Source organism: Oncorhynchus keta, chromosome 31 (genome assembly GCF_023373465.1).
Source record: "Oncorhynchus keta strain PuntledgeMale-10-30-2019 chromosome 31, Oket_V2, whole genome shotgun sequence".
Taxonomy (NCBI): domain Eukaryota; kingdom Metazoa; phylum Chordata; class Actinopteri; order Salmoniformes; family Salmonidae; genus Oncorhynchus; species Oncorhynchus keta.
In genome coordinates, this window is record NC_068451.1 from 4,942,024 (window position 1) to 4,961,328 (window position 19,305).

Genomic DNA, 19,305 nt, shown 5'->3' on the forward strand with positions numbered 1-19,305 from the left:
GTCAGAGAGGATGGTATATCCCACTCTAGAGTTCAATGACCCTGGTAGCAGAGAGGAGAGATGTTGCTGGTTAATATCTATCATTGTGCTTAATAAGTTATATTGTTCAGGGGGAAATGAATATGACAAAAAGAAATATACCACGATAATTACAGTTGTATAGTAAGTTCATGACAATAATTTGATTCTTGGTTGAACTGTGCAATTAACATCCTCACTAGAAAATGTTCCAGTAGTGATTGCTGTTACTATCAACTGTTTCTGTTTTTCCAACACAGTATAAACAGTGTAAGAAGCTGAAAGTAGAGGCATTAGACATTGGCTGGGGTGTATTAAAAGCCGTGTGAAAGCAATAAAGCATGTCAACAACTTGTTGCAAGGACATTCCTCAGGTGACAGCGATGTGTCACACGTCTCAGAGCAAATGTAGCACCTTCGGGGTCTTGTTCTCCAAAAAGACCAAAGAATGCAGCCCTTACGACATTCTACCAGTGTTTGATTTTTACTATCTCTGCTGTGATAAGCGTCTGTCCTCCGTGCCAGTCTCAGGCTGCTCCTCACCTCAATAAAAAAACAAGCCTTATCAAAGGCATTTACAACTGCCAGCATGCCTCAGGAGTTACAATGCCTGGATGCTTGGCCTGGGAAGTGGAGACCTGCATGTCTGACTATATCCCTGTAGAGAATGTATCTGGCAAAATATCCCTATGTTTTTGTTAAACTAGCTAGTTAGGCCCGTGAGCATACAGATACATTCCAAAAGCCCTAGAAGACACCACAATACCAATCTCACACCTCCCTGTGCAGACTGTAACAGGTTGTTGCCAGAGAAATGTTGTCTATCTTAAATTCAGTTTGCTTGTTAGCCAATTTGTCTCATCATCCTTACTCAATAAGGACTATGTCTGAAATTATGGATTTCAAGTTAGATGCACACCAATTATGCACACCATTATGCACACCACTTCACCAATGTATTTCCGCAACCACATCTTGCATCAACCACATCTTGCATCAACCACATCTTGCATCAATCACATCTTGCATCAATCACATCTTGCATCAACCACATCTTGCATCAACCACATCTTGCATCAACCACATCTTGCATCAACCACATCTTGCATCAATCACATCTTGCATCAACCACATCTTGCATCAACCACATCTTGCATCAATCACATCTTGCATCAACCACATCTTGCATCAATCACATCTTGCATCAACCACATCTTGCATCAACCACATCTTGCATCAACCACATCTTGCGTGAGCGCTGGCCTCCTGCGGAGAGGTTGAGGTGTTTGGCCTAGTGCGAGTGGTGGAACCAGGGGGGATCCTCTTTGGTAAGAGTGGATCCTCTTTCCACACCCTCCTCTAAAATCCTCCCAGCCACGTCCAAGGGCCAAATCCCCTCCCCTTCTGAAATTCAGGTCTAGGTGTACCCCGACAAAATCGTGATTCGTCCAGATATTCATTGATGCAAAAACCAGCACACCGGTAGAATAGTTCTTCATAACCCTCATATCCCACGTAACATGTTGATGTTTTTTCGTCTGTTTGGGTAGACTACTCAAAATACACCAATGGGCCACATCTCAGGTCAGAATTATGTGACTAAAAGTGGAAGTCATGCAAGCATTCAGGTGACTGGCGATACCATCGGCGGCCTGCACCTGCAATCTCTTTATTGCAGTCACTCAGCTCATGACCTTGACCCTGACTACTTTCAGCAGGAAATCTATAATTTAGACATTTTGATAGCTATGAAACACTATTTGATAGTTGAAACAGTGTATCAGAAATATTTTGATAAAATATTATAAAAAGTATAAAAGATATTGAAGCAATAGTGTTGTGGTAACCAGGGTCCCCCTACTACGCCTCCTTACCCAAACACATGCAGTGCATTCGGAAAGTATTCAGACCCCTTGACTTTTTTTTTTTTACATTACAGCCTTATTCTAAAATGGATTAAATTGTTGACCTACACACAATACTCCATAATGACAAAGCGAAAACAGTTTTTTAAAAATGTTTGCTTATTTATTAAAAATGTAAAACAGAAATACCTTATTTACATAAGTATTCAGACCCTTTGGTATGAGACTCGAAATTGAGCTCTTGTGCATCCTGTTTTCATTTATCATACTTGTTTCTACAACTTGATTGGAGTCTACCTGTGGTAAATTCAATTGATTGGACATGATTTAGAAAGGAACACACCTGTCTATATAAGGTCCCACAGTTGACAGTGCATGTCTGAGCAAAAACCAAGCCTGGTTGTCAAAGGAATTGTCCATAGAGCTCTGAGACAGGATTGTGTCAAGGCACAGATCTGGGGAAGGGTACCAAGAAATGTCTGCCACATTGAAGGTTCACAACAACACAATGTCCTCCATCATTCTTACATGGAAGAAGTTTGGAATCATCATGACTCTACCTAGAGTTGGCCGCCCAGCAAAACTGAGCAATCGGGGGAGAAAGGCCTTGGTCAGGGAGGTGACCAAGAACCCAGCCGTCTAAGGCGGTCTAAAGCGCTGCGTCATGTCGGGAGGAAACCTGGCACCATCCTTACGGTGAATCATGGTGGTGGCAGCATCATGCTGTGGGGATGTTTTTCAGCGGCAGGGACTGGGAGACTAGTCAGGAACGAGGGAAAGAGGGAAAGTACAGAGAGATCCATGATGAAAACCTGCTCCAAAGTGCTCAAGACCTGAGACTGGGACGAAGGTTCACCTTCCAACTGGACAACAACCCTAAGCACAGAGCCAAGACAACACAGGAGGGCTTCGGGACAAGTCTCTGAATGTACATGAGTGGCCCAGCCAAAGCCCGGACTTGAACCCGATCGAACATCTCTGGAGAGACCTGAAAATAGCTGTGCAGCGATGCTCTCCATCCAACCTGACAGAGCTTGAGAGGATCTGCAGACAAGAATGGGAAAAACTCCCCAAAAACAGGTGTGCCAAGCTTGTAGCGTCATAACCAAAAAGACTTGAGGTTGTAATCACTACGAAAGATGTTTCAACAAAGTGCTGAGTAAAGTGTCTGAATACTTATGTAAATGTGATATTTCAGTTAGACTTTTTTAGTACATATGCAAATATTTTTTTTAAATCAGTTTTTGCTTTGTCATTGTGTGGTATTGTGTGTAGATTGAGGAGCAAAAAAACAATTGAATCACTTTTAGAACGAGGCTGTAACGTAACAAAATGTAGAAAAATTCAAGGGGTCTGAATACTTTCCAAACGCACAGTATGACACATGCTCACATCCTGTTAATTTATCAGACTAATAAAGTAATCAGCTTATCTGGTTCAAACCTCTGTACTAGGCACTGCAAAGATAACAAACCACATCCATCAATATTTCACGTTTGTGTTTTTTCACTATCTAATCAATGGCATGGGGTTGTTCAATGACAGACATGTTTAAAATCTATCAATTGATTATTTAAGTTCAGAGAGGCAAATAATCATGTTTTTTTTGGCAAAAAAAATTAAAATATATTTACATACTTTAAATGGTTGAGTTGGTTGAAACCAGAGATGGAATCTTGATCTTGTGGTTTTGGGATCTGGGTTGGTCTTGGTCACTGGGTCTGGGTCCCAGCATCAATGTTCAGGTCTAGGTCGGGACCTCAGCTCATGGTCCCAGATCATAGTTAGTCTCTCAACTCGTGTGGTCAAGATATCTCTTGGCAGAGTTATGTGACTAAAAGTAGTGACACAACACAAAAGTGTCAGGGCACCTTGCTTTTTGTGGAAACCGGATGGGACTCCTTCAGATTGGTCTTACTCTTGGTCTCGTTCTGGATCTTGTTAATTCCACATTTGAACTGATTTTGGGCTTGTCAGGCTCTCGATACACCTGGTCTGGATTTCAGTCTCAAGAGTTTGGATCTTGGTGTGGGTCTCAAAAGGTTGTGTATTGGTTTGGTCGGGGTCTGCTATTAGTTTGGGTCTGCTGGCCAGATTTTCCCAGAAAACACATTATTGGTGAGACAGGCTTCTGAGTCAGTGTGGAATATACGGTGGGGACACATGACTGGGATCAGAGTTTAGGGCAGAATGGCTGTAGCTTCCAAATCCACACTAAATTCCACTCTGTTTCACTATTATTCCGTCTGCCATTCCTGACATTGTATAAAACGAATTTGTAAGCTTTTGTTCAATGTAAGATGTAATGTAACGTCCTTTTTAGTCAACAAATCCATTCGGTTATGCAGGCCAACTGTTTTTGGTATATTTGTAAGTCTGAACTAAACTAAAGGTTGGGTACATCTCTCAAGGACTCAGCTGACAGGTCAGTGCTCCCTTACCTGCTTATATTGGCTCGTGTCCAACTTAGGTGTGAGCTGGTTTTGAGCAGAAAGCTATATACAGTGTGCTTGAGTACTCCCACAGTCCTTGGTAGCTTGGTACAGCCTGGGGTAATGACAGAGTCACACAGATTAGGTTTACCCCGCCCAATATGGATATCCATTGGTTTTCAATAAGAATACCTTATCTGCTCTTTAGGGGACGCCGTCAGTCGAGTTGTCTGCTCTTTAGGGGCTCTTTGTTTTTTTCGCCGAGGGAGTATTGACAGGTCAAGGTGCACAAGTTTAGCTCAGTGGGTTGGCCTTATAAGTAGAAGCATGGTGTAAGGCATCCGCACAACCACACACCACCTCAACAAGAGCCTGTCTTGGTAGGACAAGAGCATTTGAATGTATTTCAGCTTTTCATTTTGTTTTTGAGAGTTTGTTCTGTATCTCATCAAAATGGATAACGTATGTCAATGTACAGATTACCATGTTAGGCAGTCAAATGCTATCCTTTACAACATCCTCAATCGAGAAAATGTCAAGTCAAGCCACAACAACCCGAACTACAACTTGATACCTCATAGATGCAACTGCGAGATGCGACGGACAGTGTGCTTGAAAAGTCCAGCAGACATTTGCCAAGAGGCGTCGGGAGTGCTGGTGAAAACAATTCACTTTATGAAGAACTTACCTGCTTTCAACCAACTCCCAACAAGCGATCAACTATCGCTCCTCCAAAGTTGCTGGGCGCCACTCTTTATTTTGGGTCTGGCCCAGGAAGGCATGAACTTTGACGTCGTCGACACCCCTGCCGATAGCATGCTGAAAAGAATCCTCATGAATTCTCAAGAGAGCTCAGGGACGGAAAGAGAGCAGCCCACATTGGCTGGTGTGAACAAACTCAAGTCATGCCTCAAAAAGTTCTGGAGTCTGGATTTAAGTCCAAAGGAGTACGCATACCTCAAGGGCACCATGATATTTAACCCAGGTGAGGTTTGCCTTAAAGCTTCAACATTTCAACCAGTCAATGGAAGTGTTTGTTCGGTAGGGATTTTACCTCCCCACAGCTGCTTGATGATCTAATAAACCTCCCTACATACAGAATTCAAACATGACTTGTTAAGGCTGAACACACGCAACAAAACATAAAATACTTTCAATGACTCCAGCTGACCACTAGGTTTACAAAAATCAATTGCAATGTCATATATAACGGAACAGTACTGCACTGTACCACTGTGTATAAAACGTAGCTTGTCCACTCATGATACATTTCTGTCCTCCTCAACAGATGTGAAAGACCTGACGGCAGCTCTATTCGTGGAGGGCTTACAGCAGGAGGCCCAGCATGCTCTGAGGGAGGTGGTCCAACCACTCCACCCCGCGGACCGAAGCCGCTTCGCTCGTATCCTGCTCGCGGCCTCCATGCTCAAGACCATCACACCCAACCTCATCACCGAGCTCTTCTTCCGCCCTGTCATTGGCCAAGCAGATCTACTGGACTTCCTGGTCGATATGCTCTTCAGCAGGTAGCTACTGTAAGGCTGATATACAGAGACCTGATATAATTTCCCGCTGGGACAATAAAGTTGAAGCTTAAGCTTGAGGGGTTTGGGCTCCCACTGTGAGGGATATTGAGCCCCCGGGACTGAGTTGGGGGTGTCTGGTCATGTGGTGAAGAGATTGACAAATAAGAGCTCGTTATAAGGGGAAACAAAATAAATGTGTATTCTTTATTCCCAGTAATAAATGTCTGACCAAATAGGAAAATGATTTTTTTCTCTGGAAAATATGAGAACAGTTTGCTATTGTTTACATCCAACTATGAATTAGCAACATTTACTGTATATTAGCAACATTTTTGGTAGAAAATTGAAGTCACAATGGTTGGTAGTTATAACAGACATTTTACTGGTTATATCAGACTACACTACAGTCTACAATACACATTCCTTACAATCATGTATATTTTGCAGAATACCGTTTAGATACATTGTTTGTTTTGTGTATGTTTGCATGAATAATGTAATATTTTTTATAAATATATTTTTATTACAATTATTGGGTTATGTCTTTACAATTTGGAATACGGTTAGCGAGACAAGAATACAAACACCATTAGCCAAGCCACAGTAGATTAAACGTCTCCTGTTCAAGAGGTCTATATTACAGCTGGCATTGCCATTCAAGGAGCTCTACAAGCTCAATTTAAACATATCTCTTCTAAAGTAACTACTAATAAGCAGGGCACTGGAATAATATGTGCAGAATTCGAAGCCCACATTCTCCCCCCCTAATCATTGGGTTAGAGGGAATCTGTGTTGGGAATTGGGAATGAGTGGTGTGGAGCATCAGTGATGTTTTCATACCTAGACAAGGCTATCACAGTAGTGTGAGAGTGCTCCGCAAGTCTCCATCTTCCTGCTCCAGTTCCTGTCGATTCATATTGTGTTTGACCCCAAGCCACAGCAAGTTTTATCTGTATTACCTCACTGGTACAGAGGGCACTTTGGAAGGTGGTTTACCAGCTGGGTGCCCTGTTCCGTCATCTTGCTGCCTCTCTCCTCTGACGAGTGGCTCAACGCAGCAACGACAGACAGCCTCAACGGAAGCGCATAGTGACTGTCTCAACAGTCTATAACAGTCACTCTCCTTATCATACCAATCCGATATGAGGAGGAATAATATTTTCAGCCTAACGAAGCCAAGGTCGGGCTTGAACGAAAAATGTCACGGTGTTCTGTATATCTTAAATAAAGAATACAATCTCAACATGTGTCGAGCGTCACACCGTCTAACATTAGGTTGTAATTTAGTTTCCCTAGACTGGACATTTGAACAACTTTTCACAAAAAAAAATATATATAAGTGAAAATATTCCAAGTACAGTGTTATCGAAAAAATACGTTTCTTACTGCTCTTTGAATACACAGTACAGAGTGTTTATTTACGCTGCAATAAAGACAGATGTATCAGATCTCAAAGATATATTACACATCATTTTATTCCTTTGTATTCACAAATGAGTATGGACATTTTTACAGAGCAATTCACAGATAGCAAAACCCTGTCGAAACCAAGAAAAAGGCTTTGGAGCCGAGGGATGTGTCTCCAGAAAACATCTCAAATATATGTATAATAAATGCATGTTCAAATCTTCCAAACATCATTTAATGTAGCTAACAGTAAAAGTAACAACATCAGTAAAGGACTTAACACAATCAATACATTGACAGTAGAGAATACGGCATCTTTAGGAGAGAACTGAGAGTGAGGAGGAGCAGGACATCAGCCCAAGACCTGGTGCTCTGTCGCCTCCATGCCTGAAAAAAAAACTCTGCTTTTTGGAGGTCCCTCATTTTGGTGTAAACACCGACTATGACAACCATTAAGGGCAGTGCCACACAGAGCCCTATGCAGCCGATTGACATCACAGAGAGAGTACTTTGGTCTGAGAATGTTGGGGTGAAGTCAAGGAAGGTTCGGGAGAGGCTTTAGATCTGCGCTGGTGTCGATGAAGAGATCAAAAGGACAGAAAGATCAACCAGACCACCCCCATATTTTGGGCCATATTCCGTAGCATAATGTTGACCGGTGTAGCGTCCAGCATCCTCAGCTTTGATATTACGAACAACCAGAGCACATCCAAGCCCCACACTCAGCATCTCTACTCTTTCTGTATTCTCAACACTGATCTTCCAATATGAGTCCACTTCAATAATGCTCTGAGATCCAGCTCTGTGGAACAGCCACTTAGTTGAGGAACAATCACCTTTAGGATACAAAGTGGCACATTGCAGGCTGACCTTACCTCCCACACTGGAGAAGAAGGGAGCGATATTGGGTGCTCCACTATATCCAAAGCCCCTCAGTAGCTCCTTCAGAAATACAGTACGTGACGTTTATCTCCGCCCATGACCTTTCTGTGCACTTTGAGTGTAGTTGTACCACAAGTCTCTCTCTACAGCCCCCTGATGTCTTCTAATTAGAGGTTGGCACGTGAACTTACTCTTTTGCTTTGACCAATGTGAACTAAACTGACTAAACACAAACCACATAAATGCATTGTGCTCTATGGACTTATCACAGCTGTAATTTCAGCAGCTCTTGGATGGTGGGCAGTGGCATATTTCAAACCTTACTTATTTGAGTCTGATCTTCATGCCATCCATTGTGTGGATCCTGCTCAATGCGTTTTTGAGGATTTAGGCTTGCAGATTTCTCCTAATGCAAGAGAGGGATCTATTAAACAAATGATATGGACTCAAGGCAACTTTTGACTATTAAAACCTGAGCACGACAAGGTTGAGGTACTACAAGGTTTTCCACAATATACACTGAACAAACACATACATGCAACATGCAAGAATTTCAAAGAGATACAGTTCTTTTTAGGAAATCAGTCAATTGAAATAAATTAATTAAGCCCTAATGTATGGATTTCACATGACTGGGAATACAGATATACATCTGTTGGTCACAGATACCTTAAAAAAAAGTTCACAACATTGACATCAGCAAACCCCTTGCCCACCCGATGCTATACACACTGTCTGCCATCTGCCAGGTACAGTTCAAACCGGGATTCATCCATGAAGAGCACAACTCTCCAGCGTGCCATTGGCCATTGAAGGTGAGCATTTTCCCACTGAAGTCGGTTACAACGCCAAACTGTAGTCAGGTCAAAACCCTGGTGAGGACGACGAAGATGGAGATGAGCTTCCCTGAGAAGGTTTTTGACCGTTTGTGCAGAAATTCTTCAGCTGTGCAAAGCCACAATTTCATCAGGTGTCCGGGTGGCTGGTCTCAGACCATCCGGCAGGTGAAGAAGCGGGATGTGGAGGTCCTGGACTGGCGTGGTTACATGTGGTCTGCGGTTGTGAAGCCTGTTGGACTTACTGCCAGATTCTATAAAACGACATATGGTGGATAAATTAGCATTAGTTTCTCTGGCAACAGCTCTGGTGGACCTTCCTGCAGTCAGCATGCCAATTGCACACTCCCTCAAAACTTGAGACATCTGTGACATCATGTTGTCTGACAAAACGGCACATTTTAGGGTGGCCTTTTATTGTCCCCAGCACAAGGCGCACCTGTGTAATGATCATGCTGTTTAATCAGCTTCTTGATATGCTACACCTGTCAGGTGGATGGATTATCTTGGCAAAGGAGAAATGCTCCCTAACAGGGATGTAAACAAATTTCTGCACACAATTTGAGATAAGCTTTTTGTCCGTATGGAACATTTCTAGGATATTTTATTTCAGCTCATGAAACATGGGCCCAACACTTTACATGTTGCGTTTATGTTTTTGTTCAGTGTAATTTTACACACTGAGGTCCAAATCCTATGATACAAAATCAAATATTTCATTGACATCAATGTATGATTTTATACAAAGTTAAGTTCATGTAGCTTCCTGAGCCCTAGGCGTAAAATCACTCCAGGCTTTCAATGGGGTTCAAGTCTGGGGGCTGAGATGGCTATTGCCAAATGTTGATTTTGTGGTCAATTCATCTTTGTGTATTTTGATATGTGCTTGGGGTTATTTTCTTGCTGGGAGATCCACTTGCTGCCAAGTTCCAGCCTCCTGCAGAGGCAGAGGCAACCAGATATTAGCAGAAATGTCCTGGTACTAAGTAAAGTTTGTGATGCCGTTGACCATAAAAGGGCCCCAGGAGCAGTGGAAGCAAAATAGCAACAAAAAAACCATTGAAGATCCACCGCCATATTTTACAGTAGTTATGGGGTCATTTTCTGCATATGCATCTTTCCCTCAATGCCAAATCCACTACTGGTGTGCGTGGCCACGGAGCTCTATTTTCATGTCATCTGAGCATAGCACAGGTTCCAATCCAAGTGCCAATGTCGTTTAGCAAACTCCAGGCGTTTACATTTATTGTTTAGCCTGAAAATAGAGCTCTTTGGCCACACACACCAGCAATGGGTTTGGCGTCATAAGAAAGGACGTCATGCAGCCTGCTTAGCGAGTACCACTTCCTCTTGATTCGGCTCATACCGAAGCTCGAACCCAGGACCTCTAACAAAGACCTCACCCCCAGCCTCACTTCTTTTATTTATTTGTTTAGATTAGAAGCATTTTCTAGTCACATGTAATTGCAACAGTGCAGGTCAAAAATAAGTGAATGAAACAATAATAATAATATAGACACTAAGTATACAAGTACCAAACATTAGGAACCTTCCTAATATTGAGTTATGTCAGATATGACCTAACTGCCATTTGTACTTATTATGGATCTCCATTAGTTCCTGCCAAAGCAACAGCTACTCTTTCTGGGGTCCATCAAAATTAAGGCAGTTAGATACAATTACAAACACGACATTACATTTCACAACACATTGGTAATAGAAGTGACTGTGTGTGTATGCGTTAGCGGAAACATGTATGGAGCCAGCACATGGAAACTTCCAAGATGATTGGACTGACGTACATGTACAGGCGAGACCTGGCATACGCATACCCTGTGTATTCTGCACCAGGATCAGGGAACTCCTGTTGTATATGGGATACCACACAGGAAGGTATAACCACTCCGACATGTCTGCCAAGACAGCTCCAATTACCACCAGACAAAATTGTCAATAGGCACAATACCTGTATCGGCTGGGAATGTCAACAAATGATGCACACTTACATCAGCAGAACACTGCTTCTGTGGAATTATGTCGTTTATTCAACATGAACCTGTTAATACATATGAAAGTTATCAAAACACTTAGTTTAGAATATGTCGACATATATTCAGCAATTGCATTCTTCTCATATTACTCTGTATGCTACTGACCTATCCAAAGCTTCCTCCGGTGTCTCACCATACATCTGCCTGTATTTATTAAACTCAACCTGCTGGAGGTTTTGTTGGTGATTGCGTGAGGAGAAACAGCTGCGGGCAAGGTTCTGACAGATAGGTGTGTCTTGGTGTAGCAAGGGCAGACCCAAGAAACACCCATATCCAACCACACAACCAAGAAACACCCATATCCAACCACACAACCAAGAAACACCCATATCCAACCACACAACCAAGAAACACCCATATCCAACCACACATCATAACCAACTCGCGTTTGGCTTCAGTCACGTCCGCCACCATTTCTTGAGGAGCAAGCCAAAAAACAAGGCCGAAATCAGCAGGTGCATTACCCCTTTAAGCTGGAGCAGGGCAACAATTTTCAGTTATTGTGGTATGCTGCTCCCTCCTGTGGTGGTCATTTAAACTGACACCAGGACAAGCAGGATTCGGATGTAACCTTCATTAGGTTAATGTTTCTAACACAATTCAATTCTTCCAAACATAATCAGGCAGACATCAAGATGATAAACTCAATGACACAAATCCGTTATCCACGGACAACTTGGGAATTTTGTATGCTTATTGAAATGTGTCAACGTCCATGAAAAGATACATTCTCTGTGCCAATCGGTTTAGAGAAGGTATGTATACGGTCATGTGACCTGGCATGAGGTGTTAGTTGTGAAATAACTATAATTTCATGACACCTCACACAGGTAGAACTGGAATGCAGAGGGGGCAGAGCCAGGGAAAACAGGAACAAAACCCCACAGAGCTTTGCGACTGATTCATTCTCAAAAGCAGGTTCATTTTCTTGATAATGCTCCCCTCTGCGATGAACTACTCAGGACAGACGGCAGGATTTTAGATCCTTTTGTGAAAAACCAGTCAAACGAGTTCCTCCTTTTTCTCTGAGGGCGGAAATAGGCTGACAACACACTGACCGGGGGAGAGGATGACAACAGTAATGAGAGATGGGGAGAAATACAGAGGTACTGATAAGGTAGCCCGACAACGTTGCAGAGGCATGTTGCTGTGACAGGGTGAGCAGGCAAAACAAGTGTGCAGGAGTAGTTAGTGCTGAAATAATATAAGTTAACACATTACATGGGAAGGAATGATTGAAAGCTTGACAATAAACAACCAGTACAGGCCTCTTCCAAACGTAAAGCCTACACTAGCTCTTTTTGCCCCTTCTGCTGCATAGCTGACCATTAACAGAAATCTGATCAAATGACAGAGAGAGACTAGCCCAACAGCAAAAACACAAAATCCCAAGTCTTCCTCAATAATAGACATATGTGCATAAACATAAGCAGCACATAGCAATTTTCAAGACTCAATGGCCCGAATCCAATACTTGACTTGAGTTAAACACAGGTGTCAATGGAGCTCGATCTCAAGTTAGGATGCAATCCAATGTACATACCGAAACAATAAGCATACTGTATTAGATTTAAGTTAATATAGTTATCATATATTAGATAAACAGTTTAATTAAACAGTAGCAAGTTGGCATAAACAGGCAAGAGGATTCATTCCTTTTATTATTTTTATAAAAATGTACCCATAGATTGACTTTTTTTGTTTAAAAAGTGACCAAATGCTGTCACATGCACACTTAAACAGGGACAGTTAGGCATTAGAATCAGTCACTTTACTGAGAACGGAGTTAAAATGGCATGGGGTGGTTTTAGTGTCTCTGCTTGGAGTGGTAAGGCAACAACATAAGTGGTATAAAAACTTACAACATAGCATGCAAATACAAAAAAGTCCATAGTTTTCCCGTTAAAAAAAAATATTTAAAAAAAATCCCCTTGTTTTTCAGATGTTCAGATATGTGCCAATTGTGCACCCGTAGAGTGGTGCCACCATCTCTCCCTTCCCCATTGCAAGCAGGCTTCACTCACGGTTCCATGGTTTGGAAGGACATGCTGATTCCACACCAGAGTGAAGAGATGGCTTCAATAGTCCCACACGTAAGATCCTCTCTGTCTCTATAGATGGCCTTCTACTACAGTTCCAGGGAAGCATGACAGTGTTGGAGGAACAATAGGCTGATCAACAAACATTTCCCACCATCACACAACAGCCGGCCCCACTTCGGTTGAGGCCCGTGAGAATGTTGTGCCCTGGACGTTGTGTTGACCTTGTCATGACGTTCAGAGGACGTGCAGCAATGGGGCCCCTGACGAGTCAGTCTCTGTGTCATGCTGGTAGTGAGAGTAGGCTGCAGCTGAGCTGGAGGAGTCATCTAGGAGGGCCAGAATAGAGAGAAACATTTACCAGCCAGCATTGGAATGGACAGAGACTACAAGGTATAGCAATAGTTGAAGTTACCACTTTAAATGGTTTCTGAACCACACGATACCGGTTTCCTGGACACTGATTAAGCCTAGTTCTGGATCTAAAAGCTACATATTCTCCATTGAGCATTTTTATTTCCAGGACTAGCCTTAAAATCTGTGTCCAGCAAACTGGCCCTTCATCAAATAGAAATAGAAAATGACATTCTGACAGATGATATCCTGGCACACTCCCACAGATGCATATGGTGTGACAACACCACAATGTCCCTCCATTCAAAAGGCGCTGTAACAAGACTCCCGCCCCTCACCTTCTATTCTCACTACCGTATAACAAAAAAAGCTGTAATCAGGGTTACTCCCCAAATTCCAGAATAAACCGTTGACCATTATGTGGCAGGCATTTAATGTCACCTGATACGCTGCCTGAGGGGACGACATACACTACCTACCCTGAGCAAATGAGGGAACTGAGATTGGATGCAAGGGGTGTATAAGGTGGCAGAGAGGGGGAGGTGGTATAATAGCCAAGAGAAAACAGCACATGGAAAAAGGAGGAATGCGAAGGCTTTTATTCTCCAGGAGTCATGTCAACGCACGGTATGCCACTGGTGATCAGAGAGGTTAGAAAACGCCTGCAGCTGCACTGGGCACTACGTTGACCATAGACTTACCAGAACAGTCAACCCAGAGGTTAGGCCTACTTCCTCTGCTGCCTGCCGCATAGAACCCAGGGTTAGATTCATTAGGGCACGCAGCTAGAAACGTTTTAAAACCTTTTGCAATGGAAAATGAGCATTTGTAACAAGTTGAGCTAGTCCTTCCCTGTTCCAGTCCGTTTTTGTCCGTTTGGTACCTAAATGAACACTGCCCAGGACAAGTAAAGATAACCATTCCATGAACCCCAACAAGGAAACAATGTGTTATTGTTCTGAAAACATGTATTGGATCAGATATGGGAGATTATTTCCAGTTTAGAACAATTACATTGAAATGCTACAGAACCCACCACACTGTAAATAGATGCTGGCTCAGATTCGAGATATACAGTGCATTCGGAAAGTACTCAGACCCCTTGAATTTTTCCACTTTGTTACATTACAGCCTTATTCAAAAACTGATCAAATATATTTTTTTTCTCCCCTCAAATCTAAACACAATACTCCATAATGACAAAACAAGCAGGTTTTTAGAAATGTTTGCTAATTCATAAAGAGAAATATCACATTTACAATAAGTATTCAGACCCTTTACTCAGTACTGTGTTGATGCATCTTTGGTAGCAATTACAGCCTCAAGTCTTTTAGGGTATGACACTGCAAGATTGGGAGAAAATCTCAAAATACAGATGTGCCATTCTTCTCTGCAGATCCTCTCAAGCTCTGTCAGGTTGGATGGGGAGCGTAGCTGCACAGCTATTTTCAGGTCACTCCAGAGATGTTCGATCGGGTTCAAGTCTGGACTCTGGCTGAACCACTCAAGGACATTGAGACTTGTCCCGAAGCCACTCCTGCGGTGTCTTGGCTGTGTGCTTAGGGTTGTTGTCCTGTTGGAAGGTGAACCGTTGCCCCAGTCGGAGTTCCTGAGTTCCTGAGGTTTTCATTAAGGATCTCTCTGTACTTTGCTCCCTTCATCTTTCCCTCGATCCTGACTAGTCTCCCAGTCCCTGCACTGAAAATCAAACCCACAGCATGATGTTGCCACCACCATGCTTCACCGTAGGGATGGTGCCAGGTTTCCTCCAGATGGGACTCTTGGCATTCAGGCCAAAGAGTTCATTCTTGGTTTCATCAGACCAGAGAATCTTGTTTCTCATGGTCAGTCCTTTAGGTGCCTTTTGGCAAACGCCAAGAAGGGCTGTCATGTGCCTTTTACTGAGGACTGGCCACTCTACCATAAAAGGCCTGATAGGTGGAGTATTGAAGAGATGGTTGTCCCTCTGGAGCTCTGTCAGAGTGACCATCGTCTTTCTGGTCACCTTCCTGACCATGCAAGCTCTAGGGAGAGTTCTTCCAACTCATGCAGTGGTTTTTGCTCTGACATGCACATTTCAACTGTGGGTCCTTATATAGAGGTGTGTGCCTTTCCAAATCATATCCACAGGTGGACTACAATCAAGTTGTAGAAACATCTCAGGAATGATCCATGGAAACAGGATGCACCTCAGCTAAATTTAGAGTCAAGTAGCAAACGGTCGGAATACTTGTGTCAATAAGGTATCCGTTTTTTTGTTTTAATACATTTCTAAAAACATGTTTCTGCTTTGTCATTATGGGGTATTGTGTGTAGATTGATGAGGAAAAACATTGTATTTATTCCATAATCGATTAAGGCTGTAACGTAACAAAATGTGGAAAAAGGGAAGGGGTCTGAATACTTTCCGAATGCACTGTATCTTATACAGTACACCATCTATGGTATAGGGAAGTACATGGTCTTGATATAGTAGTAATCTAAGTACTGTAAAATAAGTGGCAAACAATGTTACCGTACGAGCAGGTTTGGCCTAGACTAGCTAGACTACGGCACGTTTTCTAAAAGCATCTCAGAGTGCTGATCAAGAATCAGGTACCCCATGTCCTAGAAATCTCATTCATTATGATGTAAAAAAAAATACTAAACTGACCCTATATCAGCCCTCTTACTGTGAGACTTTGAGAATTCATATTCAGAAGTACTTACTTATTCCACTGTAGTGCCTCATCTTCCTGGCTAGTTCGTCCGACCGTGTCAGCTCCGACACTTTCACCTCAGGCTCCACTGTGGTAAAAATACAATGTAGAGTTACTCAAACATAGATGTATATGAATGAATAGAAAATGGAGACTCAATGATACCGAAGAGATGAGACAACAAACACTAGCGCACCAAAAGCATTTCAGCAGAGTCATCTATGGAGACTATGATTATAGTTTTGGTTTGCAACAAACATGTGAAGTAAGAATAGGGGAAAAGTGGGTGGTTAAATGGGAAAGTAATTCATTGTTGTAATTCAAAGACTTCATTATTGGATTTTCTGACTTAAATTGAAAGACAAAACTTTATCACCCTTATTCTCTCAAGACTCTCAATACCTGAAATGCACTAGTTATTTTGAATGTATGATGAATGTGGTAACCCTCTTACTCTCACTGCTGTTAAAGGTGTACGTCATTGTTTCATTGCCACTGTCAGGAAGGAGGGTCCCTCGGTCGTTCCTTCCGTTTGCTCGCGGCTGCTGGTGCACTGGCTCCTGGGCCTGGGAATTGGAGTTTTTGTTCTTCTTGCCTTTGCGCGTGCTGATGCGGATGACGCCGTGCACCAGCCTGCACTCTGCCTCCCGCTGCTCCAGGTTGTAGTCCTGAGCAATGCTGCAGATCAGCTCGCTGATCTCATTGGTCTTCCTTGAGAACGACGAGTCCGACGTGCACTTGGCCAGTTGGTCGATCTGGTGCAGCGCGTAGAGCTCTAGAAGCTTCTTAGTGATGAGCGAGTCAATGTCCGTGCCGCTATCGCTCAGGTCGTCCAGATCCAGGTCCTCCCGGGAGTAGATGGTGCTGGTGTTGCTGACGGGACGCTGGCTGTCGCCCTTGCCGCCAGGACGCGTCCGCTTGGGGCCCGACGACGTGGGATAGACCACCGTCTGGCCCCCGATGCGGACATCCTTGTAGCGGAAGCTGTCACTGGGAGGCAGCTTGGAGGACTGCTTGGCTGGCTTCATGCTGGGCTCCAGAGGGATGCCGCAGGTGGGGTTGGACACGGCCACGCCGTTGGGGGGGTGGGGCTGCTCAGAGTCAGCCTTTCCGGGGTGGTCTGTGGAGCTCTCGTTGTTGACAGGCAGACAGAGATCCCGGCTGCCACAGAAGCCACAGGTGAGGACACAGCAGAGGAGAGCCTTGCAGCCACTCCAGCCCATAGAGGCACAGGAGCCACATGCATTTGAGCTCTGGGGTGAGTCCGCTGAGCCAGGGATGAACCCCAGTGTCACTGACCCCCGCCCGCTGACGCGTCGAGTTGGGGGGGTTCCCCTGCGGCCTTGCTGGCCCTCAGAGTGACGGGTGTGGTCACCATTATACTGTTCCCGTGTATTGTGGTCGACATGGGGGTCCTTGTAGGGCTCTTGGCTGGCAGTACTGTCTCTAGAGATGGTGCGGCCCTGCTTGTAGCCGTCAGCCCTGGTGCTGTGTCCCCTGCGCTGTTTGTCGTGGCGGGACTTCTGAGGAGCCCCTGTGCTGTGGCCAGGCATGGCTCAAAGCACCCGGGACCTTTCAATATGATGGGAACAATGAAATATAAACACTTTATAGTCATATCTGGGGCAGCAGGGTAGCCTAGTGGTTAGTGTTGGACTAGTAACCGGAAGGTTGCAAGTTCAAATCCCGAGCTGACAAGGTACAAATCTGTCGTTCTGCCCCTGAACAAGGCAGTTAACCCACGGTTCCTAGGCTGTCATTGAACATAAGAATGTGTTCTTAACTGACTTGCAGAGTTAAATAAATATCTAAACACAGTAATTATTATGCTTACTAATCATCTCTTTTGCCAGTCACAGTCACATGAATCATTTCCTGTTGCAACAAGTAGACTATTGACGCCAAACATTGAACTAATACTGTATTTTGAGATACAGCCCATAGTTAATTGTTGTAGGCTACTTTGCTGATACATGCTTTAATCATGCAATTGGAGAGCATGCCATAGGAAAAAGTCAAATTCTGATATATTTCAAGTCAATCAATCTACATCGCGTATCAATTCGGCTTGTGGAATTGTCACAACGGCTTTGTTTTGGATACATTTTCCGTGCGTGCACTCGGTCTGTTTTGATCGCGTAGGCTACCCAGGTATGCTACCTTTGTAGGTTAATAAAGAAATTGGAAAGTTCGTTAAATATGACTTTTCAAAAAACAAACACCTCATCTATAAGGTCACTTTATGTCGGGCTAGAGTTAAGCTTGTTCGAAATTAGAGATACGCTTCTTCGTACGGTAAACATTTGAAAAGTCAACTTACCGCATAAATCGCTTGGGTTACTTTTGGCAACTCTTGACGCCGATAAAATTACGGAAGTCCGTAAGGAAAACGTTCTTCCTTTGAGTCGAGTTTGTGTGTATCTGTTTCTCAACTCTCCACCTGTGTTTTCTTCACAACAAAGTCAGCCGATTCCAAGACATATAACTACCTACCAACCCTAAGCTTCTTTTGGTAAATTCCACAGTGTTCTGTTCCTTCGTCTGCCCGTGTAGGTTATTACCTGCGGCTACAGGTAAATCCAAATTCTACAACACCCACCCAGAGGGAAGACATGACGATCTGAAATGTTCAAAATAAAAGTCCCCCGCGTAAAAGTAGAACATGTCAATAACCGAATAATTGCCTTCACATGAACAATATAAATATTTAAGTGACATTTGCAACACGCCAAATACCCCCAATGCAAATCACTGTATATGGAATATTATTGGCGTGTAAAACAAACTATTATAGATGCCACAGTAAAAAAAAAATATTGTAGGGAATACTCTGTAGGGTCTGTGGAATGTAGGCTATATATGCTTTCTTTTCATGGCGCTCTGAATAATAGAGTGTTGCTGGCCTTTTACTCCACCCATTCCATTGCCCACAATAAGAATCACTCCGCCCTCAAACTCAACTCTGGACCTGGAAGCTAGCTCCACCGTCTGTTTTCATTGTCAGGGACCGATTTAGACCTGGCACATCGGGTGGGAGCAATTAGTTATCAAGTAGAACAGAAAACCAGAGCAAAATCTATTTCTAGGTGTCGCAATAAAAATATTGTAGGGAATACTCAGTAGGGTCTGTAGAATCCATATATGGTGTAATTTCATGGGGCTCTGAATAATACGGGGTGTTGCTGGACTTTTATTA

The 19,305-nt window shown here is 43.3% G+C and overlaps 2 protein-coding genes across 2 annotated transcripts; one reads left to right on the plus strand and one right to left on the minus strand.

Annotated features, from left to right (window-relative positions):
* Positions 1-4,574: 4,574 nt before the first annotated feature.
* Positions 4,575-6,370, plus strand: LOC118364113 (nuclear receptor subfamily 0 group B member 2-like). The gene is made up of 2 exons (XM_035745346.2): positions 4,575-5,300; positions 5,604-6,370. The coding sequence occupies exons 1-2, from the start codon at positions 4,769-4,771 to the stop codon at positions 5,843-5,845; spliced, it is 774 nt and encodes a 257-aa protein (XP_035601239.1). The 5' UTR covers positions 4,575-4,768; the 3' UTR covers positions 5,846-6,370.
* A 4,618-nt stretch (positions 6,371-10,988) lies between these two features.
* Positions 10,989-18,945, minus strand: LOC118364231 (keratinocyte differentiation factor 1-like). The gene is made up of 4 exons (XM_035745588.2): positions 18,430-18,945; positions 16,564-17,681; positions 16,120-16,197; positions 10,989-13,385 (listed from the first exon to the last, which is right to left on the minus strand). Exons 2-4 carry the CDS (start codon positions 17,660-17,662, stop codon positions 13,294-13,296), a joined length of 1,269 nt encoding a protein of 422 aa, XP_035601481.1. The 5' UTR covers positions 17,663-17,681; positions 18,430-18,945; the 3' UTR covers positions 10,989-13,293.
* Positions 18,946-19,305: the final 360 nt, after the last annotated feature.